Here is a 9,638-nt window from a genome sequence, read left to right as displayed (position 1 = left end):
ATATTTTTTTAAAAATTTGGAATTATTTTTATTTTAAATTTAAAATTACCGCTTCGATTCCAGCTGGCCATCGAAACATCTTCTTTCTCTGTCTCTTTTTTCTTTTCGGCGTGTAAATTTTTATGTGGATTTATTCATGTTTATAACCGACAATCTTAAAGATGTTTTTGTAACAAATGCACTTTTAAATTATTTTTACTAATTTTAAACATGTATTGTATGCTAATGGCTTCATCACAATTTTTGCATAAATAAATTCTTCAAACAATTGTAACAGAAGTTGCAAATATGCAAATGCGAGGGTACTGTTACTTCAAAATATATATTATATCACTGTTTTAAAATAAGTATTTATATAGGAAATCTCATGAATATCGAATTAAAATTAATTGTTTATTATTATATTTATTTAAAAATAATACTTTCTTGCACGTCATTAAATTTCTAAATTCCTCAAAATATTTTCTCGATCCTCTATACACAATTTTTTTTAACTAAAAGACAATGCCATCATAATTTCTACAGTATAAATTAAATTTCTCTTGAAATTAAGATAAAACTCATTTTGGACTCGTTCAATTTCGAAGAATTGTTCCGACAAATATGTACAGCATTGCAATTTTCATTCTTTATGTTATATTTCTGATGAAAATTTATAAATGCCGTATTATTATGACCTAAAAATGCAGTAAAAATTTAATGAAAAATATTATCAGCTATGTAAAATCCAAAAAAAAGTACGTAAGTTGTTTTTTTTTTATTTTTTTACTTATGAAGTCAATTACAGCCATAATATTTTGAATATAAAATTTTTAGTTTATAATAAGGAATTTTCAAAATTTTATAAATTTTTACAATACATTTATTTGTTTTTACTGTACTGTAATAAATCACCAAAAATCGGGCTAAAATTTTCAGAAAATCAAAAATGTTCCTGGCTTTCGGTATTACTATTTTTGTACGGCATTAGGTCGAGGTTCATTTTTTTTTGTATAACCTATATACTTTAGAAATGCCGAACAAAAATGTTTTGCCGAAAACCACCCCCCTTGGTGGACAGGTTTAGCTTACCTGTGTACTCACCTGTACCAACAACAATTGACGGCATAGTTTCTAAAGTTATTGTTATGTGTGGTAGTTTTGATTTATAAGTAATTCATGCTGGGTCAAAGGACCCCTTGAAAATTTCCGATGGGCTTATAGTCTATAAGAAGTAATGATGCAAAACTGGTATGTCAGTAAATTTTCTTAATTTACATGTACTAAAAATTATGCATTACTTACATCTAATACTAGTAAAGGCTTATGCATATGCAGCATATTACTCTTACTTAGGACCCAAAAATTATTTAATAATCATTTACTTGTTTTTAAGCATATAGTCCATTGTTCTCTAAAACATCCATTGGGAATGAAGACCACAGGTACCGCCTACTTAATTTTAATCTCACTAAAAAGTGTCATGTCAACATTAAAAAGATGGAGCAACCAATATTATGTAACAGTTTTTGTCCGTTTTTTGACATTAGTCACGTATTTTTTCACTTTATATACAATTTTTTTTTTAATATACGTAAAAATGGATGAAAATTACATCAGAAGGGAGCGTCGACGTAAAGAAGAAACAAAAAAGACTGTGGCGGAGATGAGGGCTGCTTTGAAAGTCTGTAATATGGACGACGTTCGTCGACACAAAATGCCCTTCGAAAAAGCTTTAATAATTGGTTTAGAAGAGAAAGGCTATTACGTTGCTGCAGCGATAATTCAAGACCTGATAGACGTCCAAACTAGCAGGAGGGAGACTTCTGGCCCTTCCAGTGTCTTATGGTCGAAGCCTCAACTGAAGGACAATAAGAATCTCTTGAAAACCCTTAGCGATAATTTAGTGATATCGGACATCCAACGAAATATGAATGATCACGCAAAGGAATGTGAGACATTCCTCAAAACAGCAACACACTTTGCATTCTTACATCCAGATTGGTGGTGGATGGGTGAACAACTATTACTGATGTCTATTAGTTTTGGGAAACGTTACCCTTCCACGGAAGGAAAGTACGAAGCCTTAAGTAGTTACGTGTATGCAAAATTTCTTCTGGAAAATACCAAAGAGACGGAATCTGCTCATCTTTATTTAATAAAAGTACGGGAATTGTCAAAAGGTAAAAAATGGGTGACTATTGCTCTATTTCCAGATGAGAGAGACTATCTTTATACAAGAGCTAACTACCTTCTACACATGTGCTTGATGCAGGAAGCAAGATCATACTTAAGAAGTGATGTTAACAAGGCAATAAAATTGGCAAATATAGCAAGAAAGAGAGCCGCAGAAGCGTGTAATTTAGACGGTGAAACTAGAGCTTTGCTTCTGAAAGGAATATGCGAAGTGAGCACTAAACGCGCTATGGCAGCCATAGCAACTTTTACTAAAGCGTATTATATTCAAGAAAGACTAGGCAACCTAGAAGGTATTTGCATGGCTAAGCTACATTTAGCCCAAGCATATTTGGTAAATGGTGATACGCTACAATCTTTGAGAACCTTGCTAACGGCTAGAGATTGTGCAGAACGTAACAATCTAACTTATTTGCTAGGGCAAGCTTATAAACACCTAGGAGAATTCTACTTGAACAATGGAGAACCCAGGAAAGCAACACCTTTGCTAGGGGAAGCCCTAAAAATACTTCACAAGGCAGAAAGCGTACTTGATATCGAACAAGTTCGTAACTTGGAAGCTATTTCTATGGGATTGGAATTGTTTCCTAGATACCTGAAACTACTGTCTGATACAAGTGATCCTGTAAATGGTTTTGAAAATTTGATGAAGATGATTGATTGGAAAGACTTGAGGGTACAGTTCTGGTCTCAAGACGACATATCTTTTGATCCCTCATCTCTAGACTCCCCTAAAAATTCCGATACCCAACAAACATCCATCAGTTCTTCATACGATGTAGGTAGTAGAATGAACAGTAACCCGAAGGATGAACAAATTTTAAAATTACATGACAATATTCATGCATTCCAGAATGGTTCTAACTACGAAGAAAAACTATTAGCTAACGAAAAAGAGTCGGTGACCGTTGATGAAAAGAAAACAAAATCCATATGAAGAAAAAAAATGTAGAATAAAATATAATATTTATTACAGGTACTCGCAAAATCGTAAATAAATAAACACTAATTAAAAATTTTTATTATTATTTGAAACACTGTTTCAACACACAACACAAACAGTATTGTACTGTTCACATATTTGATAATAACTTATACAGGGTGTCCCGTACATGTTTCAAAAAACTTGTGTGCAAGTTCCTCATGGGAAAATAATGGCGATAGTATGTAACATTTTTTTCTTAGACGCCTTGATTTCGAGATACAGTGTGTTGAAGTTGTTACTTTTCAAATGGGTTTCCTTAATTATCTTTTAATCGGCTAAAAATAAAAATTTGTATACGAGTAAACATCAACTGTGCGTTAAGAATAATGTGCAAACGGTTTCCTTCTGAAAAGCAGGATACAAGTAATTGGAGCGGTACAACCGAAAAAAAAATATGTTAAAACTTTAAGTTTAAGCTTGTTGTAAAGTAACATTTATAAAAGTAAATCAAAAGAAACGAATTATGGTAATTAAATATCTATTAATAACTAACTAGATTTTGTAAACTGCTACACTACCACTACTAAAATAATCAATTATTGAGTGGACTGAATTGTGGATGTACATGAACGCTTAAAAAAGTGTTAAGAACAGAAAAATATTAGGAAACAGACCCGGAGACAGACAGAACAAAATATCTGCACAATTAAATAAATGAGCAAAACTCACTTCAACAATTTGTGCCCATAGTTCATCACGAGTTTGTACCGGAGTCGCATAGACTTTGTCCTTCATGCCTTCATGAATCCCCAAAAATAAAAGTCTAAAATATTTAAGTGTAGTGATCTGGCAGGCCAGTTTACGGGTGTATCGTGGCCACGTCCAATCCATCGCCCAGTACTGCTTATTAAGAAACTGCCGAAACTGCGCTGTGTTTGTGTAATGTGGAGGCGCACCATCATGCATCCATCTCTTTTTACATTTAATGGTAAAATCTAACAAATCTAACAAACAGATTTTCCAAAATATTTAAATACTGAACACCATATAAACGTGGTGGTGGTTCAATGGGTCCTAATAAATCATCACCGATAATAGTAGGGGAGCCCAAGAGGGGATTTTGGGATTCCTACGCATACGCTAATTGCAAATTGGTGTTAGGAATGATTTATAATTGTGGAATGTGGATTGGCGTCACTCCATTCGTGACTGTTATGCAGATTTATTATTCCATTTTTTGTAAAACATGACTCGTCAGAAGGTAAGTTCCTGTTGTAAATATCATTATTTTCATTCTGCTTATTTCTGAACCAATCACAAAAATGTAATCTTGCATTGTTATCCCCCGCCAAAATCTCGTGTATTCTTGTTAAATGATAAGGTCGATGCTGTTCCTTTAAAATTTTGACAAATATCCCTTTTCTTTGTAGTATGCTTTAGAATTTACAAACTGCTGTAACAGATTTTGACTTTTAACATTTTTTTTTCGATTTTACCCCTCCAATTACCTATATTGGCGATACTGCTTTTCAGAAATAAACCGTTTGCACATTATTCATTTTTATTTCCGTATGTAGGTACAGTTGTGTTTACTCTTATACAAATTTAGACATTTTTATCTTGAGGTGATTTAAAGATAATTAAGGAAAACCATTTGGAAAATAACAACTTCAACACACTGTATCTTGAAAACAGGGCGTCTAAGAAAAAAACGTTACATGAACTACCCCCATTATCTTCCCATGAGAAACTTGCACACTTTTTGAGACACGAACAGGACACCCTGTATATGTACATTTTATAATTGTAACGTTTAATCATTTTATATGCAAATAATTTTTTTTCCAAAGTATTTTTTAGAGAAAAATCTTTTTTGCCTTATTTTTTATTACATTTACATTATTTTCAGCTGACAGAAAATACTACAAACAAAGGTACGATTCTTTTTATCTCAAACAACACACCCCGGGCTAAAATAATATAATAATTATCTGCCTATTACTTGTGTCACATTGAATACTACTAAATTTGTTGTTAGCTTTTTGTTTAACTACTTATGAAGTATAACAAAGGGCTTTTACGAAATATTAACGTAAAATAATAAACAATATTCTCATTTGAAAATTTCTCACTGCCTGACAAATTCATTACATCAAACCATCGGAGATGTCGATTTATGTTCACCTTTGATGTATCAAAATTTAAAATTGTGCCTTTAAAAGGACTGTTGTTTTAAATCTTTATTTTTAGATTTGACGGTTTCTTCTTTAGGCATATTATTTGGGACCAAAATATATTTCAGTTCCGTTTTCGTTTTTTGGAGCTTAGGTCACAGTTTTCTAGGCAGGGCTCATTCGTAATCTAGTCAAAATGTGTTATTAGCGTAAATTATTTAGAATTGATATGTATATGTACAGTAGGAGATTATTTATTCCAGTATTTAGGAAATCTGTAATTATAAATAACAATATAAGAATCAGTAATTTCATCAAAAATATTTATACAATGGGAAAACAGTTTATAGTTTTGTTTGATAAACTTGTATCATAATTTTATACTAAGTGTTCATATGAATACTTTCCACTTCATATCCTCTATAATTGCTATTTGGGAAATATGTCTGTTTATTCCAACGATTTCTTTCAAATTCAAATTTCACCTTATTCCTCTTCATGTGCAAAATAATCAATTCAAATTAATTTTGCTTATAAAGACAACAGTGGAAAGTTTTCAAATTAACGGTACATCGTCGTCATCTAATGTTCTATATCTTTACTCTTTTTATTTGATTAGGTATTTCTGTCACACTGAAAATGAAATAAAAGGAGTAACTAAAAATGCCACAAATAAATCATTACAGGCAATTTCTATATCGTAGCCCTACATTTATTTTTTATAATATCCTTATATAAATTATTATTTACCTCTTCCAAAAAAGTAGATAATATACCTATTTAAAGAATAATAATATATAACATTGTATAGGTAGATATCTACAGGTAGATAAGTCATACATATTTAGTGTAAACATAAGGTTGTGCCTTAGTAGATAATTCAAAATTTATCAAAATATTTACAAAAATTGCTGAATGAAAAATGAAAAATAATATTTAGAGCTTCCTACTGAATGTACTTATTTGGAAGTTTGTACATAAAAATTTTAAAAATTAATATATATGCTTCCCAAGTAAACAAAAATGTTTCTAGCGGTATATTCTAAATCTCCTTCCTTTAGGCAAATCCAGGATGCATCAAACTTGTCACTGTTTTTCGTAGAAATTGTCTAGCATTTCAGTAAAAACATAGTTTTACACGAACATTTCATTAACCGTTATTGCAGAACATTTTTTTACATTACTGATATCAAAATTATTTTTTTGTATCGAAAATAATATACCTAACACATACATCCTTACATATTGATTTATATATAACTTTGGAAGTACATACGTGATATACCTAAATTAATGTTGTTTTCAGAGCTCAGAGCCCATTTTACAATTAATTATAAATCAAAATAGTGTAATCCCATCAATTAATTATTGGATGTACAAGGTTAGTGGGGAGGAACGCCCCAAACTCTAGGTGTGTATTTTACGCGTAAATATAATTTAGAACTACAAAGTAAGCAGGACTTTTTAAAAATAGGCATGTCGAATGAGTGTTCTAGATCTTCGGCTGGGATGTCCTTCAGGACATCGGTACAAACATTTTGGATGGCTTCTAATTCCACAGAACACTTTCCTTTCATCGGCAAATGCATCCGAAAAGTTAAAAGTCGCACTGTGTCAAATCAGGCAAGTGGTTGACAGTTAAAACGCGATTTTTAGTCAAAAAATCGTATCAAGTGTCAATGGATGATATGACTCATTATTTTGCAACTAACGCCAACTTCCTTCTACGCAATATTTTGGCCAAATACGCTTCAAAACGCCAAAATAGAATTGTTTGGCCCGGTGGACAATGCCCTGGGAATCGCAAAAGCAAATCAACATTGTCCTCATTTTTGACTTCTCCAAACGAGATTTTTTGGATTTTAGCTCATCTTGCGCCTTCCACTTGGCACTTTGGCGCTTGTTTCTGGATCATATTGAAAACACCAAGTTTCATCACCAGTCACAATGTTGTAAAGGAACTTTTGTTTTTTTTTGGCCTCCTTGATGTTGTTCTTCGAATGTTGTTCTTCGAATGTTGAATTCAAAGCAATTTTTGGTCGTCGCGGAACAACCCCATGAACACATGGTAGCCCAAATGTTCAGCCAAAATGCGATAAATTGATGTTTTTGAGATGCCCAATTCCAATTCCATTAATTTCAATCAAGGTTTTGGTTGATCTTTGATGAATTCACGCACAGTTGTGATGGTGATACGGATTTCGGTCGGCTCAACATTTATGTCCTGACGACCGTTTTTAAACCACGTATATCACTCATGAACTCTGCCACGGGATAAACAATCATCACCATAAACTTGGTTCATCAATTAAAACGTTTCGGTAAATGTTTGACCAAGTTTAAAACAAAACTTTTCCGACGCATGTAACTGCCAATGGATGGCATCACTCGAATACCTATTTTCTAAGTCTTGTTTACTTTAGAAGTTGCTTTATCCAAAAGTGTCACATACCCGTTTTACAAAAACTCAGTTTAGTTCTCCACAAAAACTTGATTACCGATTCTAAATTGTATTCACTTTTTTGTTCAGAAGTATGTCAATGTCAGTGTATTGCAGATAGTGATTTAACCTTCCTTTTTGTTACAGTTTTTTAAATGCAACATTGAAGTTGAAAGCAAAAGAAATCCGGATAACATTTACGTTTTTCTAAATAATTTTTTCGCGCAGAAAACACTCTTATAGCGTTGCTATTGACTCATTCTGTATATCCGAGTTGCATCTTGGATTTGCTGCTGAAGCTTCATTACGCGCATTGAATAAATGATCCAGAATTCAGCAACATTTTGTTTTATCACCAAAAAAGAAAACGAATCAATCAAAAATTCTTTTTATAACTAGTTTAACGAGGTCCATTCTTTGTATCTATGAAATATACATAACATACTTGTGATCGTGATCTAGTTAGAAAACTTAGGCTAATAATGATGAAACACCAGATTATATTGTACAAATATTATAAAGTTAAATATTCCCATTATATATATTATATTGTATGTTGTATTTAGGATAACCTCATCGGACAACAAAATGCTTAAAACGAACGGAAATAGTGCACAAGTAGATGTTATTAATAATAAAATATATTATTTTTACTCATCCACACATTAAATTAGACATCCATCATTTTTTGTTATCTTGTTAGTAATTAAAATTACATATATGTAAGTAATTAAATATTACATATGAACTCAGGTAATTCATCAAAAAAAGGATACAAATTTGTGGTTAACATGGATATCGTTTTATTTTATACATATCATTATTAACTATATAACCTTTATTTTGATAGGCACCTATATATTTGTATCATATCCTCTAATAATAATTTACTAATTTGTTAGGTGTCTCTGTCGTGAAGGCGAAATAAATCATTTGAAAACTATCAAATTAAAAAAATAATGTATCTACCAATATTGTCAAAAATATTTTTCTTTATGACTTATCTGTTTTCAAGTATTTATTAGTTTGCAGTCTGGCAAAAAAGAAAGGCTATTTGAGAATTGTCACAAATAAATGCTTCCAAACCTTACAAACAAAATATTTTGTATATCATTCCAGATTATTTTTTGTAGGATATATTTTTCATGCTCTTAGAAAACGTATTGCTATCATTATTGTTAGACTGTTATTAAAGCGCCAGAATGGAAAAAGCGCACTATTTTTTCCAATTTAAGAGTTTGTCGTCCGATCATGTACTATAATATATAGAAGATATCAAGATGTATAGAGGTTTCAACCACGTCGACTTTGTTGACAGTGTATTTTAAGATCGTTTACATAATGGATTAGTCTAATGATATATGTCCCTGTTGAACTGTCAATAGAGCCGACCCCTTCATTATTTTAATGTGTTAAATCCATATCAAGTGATATCGTTCAATTTGAGAATATATTAATTTAGCTGAAACGATAATCCAGTGTTTATGATTTCACCCCCCTCATATATCCTCGATAATTATAACGATTTGTAATAAATTTTAGCACTTCTATTGAAGCTGCAAAGGTCTCATAAAAGTGGGCAGAACTGTGTCTAAATCCCATTTTAAAAAAAGAATGGATTTAAGAAAAGAAAGCACCTATTTATTTTGACCAGAGAAATCAGGCGGACCCCAAAGTTTATTATAGTAGGGGAGCCCAAGAGGGGATTTTGGGAGTTACTCAAACGCAGCAGATTAACATATGGGGGATACCTTGCACCCTGTTGAGTACCTCCACCATATCTAAGTCCACTATATAAGGCCGCGCGTGTACAGCAGCCAATCAGAGTAGTAAAAAAAAAATCGATAGTTGGAAATACTCGAGCGCGTCAGATTAAGATATGATGGGTTAATTACATGCTGAAAAGTGTGCATTTCAATAATCG

The 9,638-nt window shown here is 31.9% G+C and overlaps 1 protein-coding gene across 1 annotated transcript; it reads left to right on the top strand.

The window, feature by feature from the left end:
* Positions 1-1,579: 1,579 nt before the first annotated feature.
* Positions 1,580-3,112, top strand: LOC108912130. Its single transcript, XM_018717296.1, has one exon. The coding sequence runs from the start codon at positions 1,580-1,582 to the stop codon at positions 3,110-3,112; it is 1,533 nt and encodes a 510-aa protein (XP_018572812.1).
* Positions 3,113-9,638: the final 6,526 nt, after the last annotated feature.

The sequence above is a fragment of the Anoplophora glabripennis genome, unplaced genomic scaffold, assembly GCF_000390285.2.
Source record: "Anoplophora glabripennis isolate ALB-LARVAE unplaced genomic scaffold, Agla_2.0 scaffold595, whole genome shotgun sequence".
Lineage (NCBI taxonomy): Eukaryota > Metazoa > Arthropoda > Insecta > Coleoptera > Cerambycidae > Anoplophora > Anoplophora glabripennis.
Note: the sequence above shows the minus strand (reverse complement) of the source record. Positions and strands in the feature narration are given on the sequence as shown.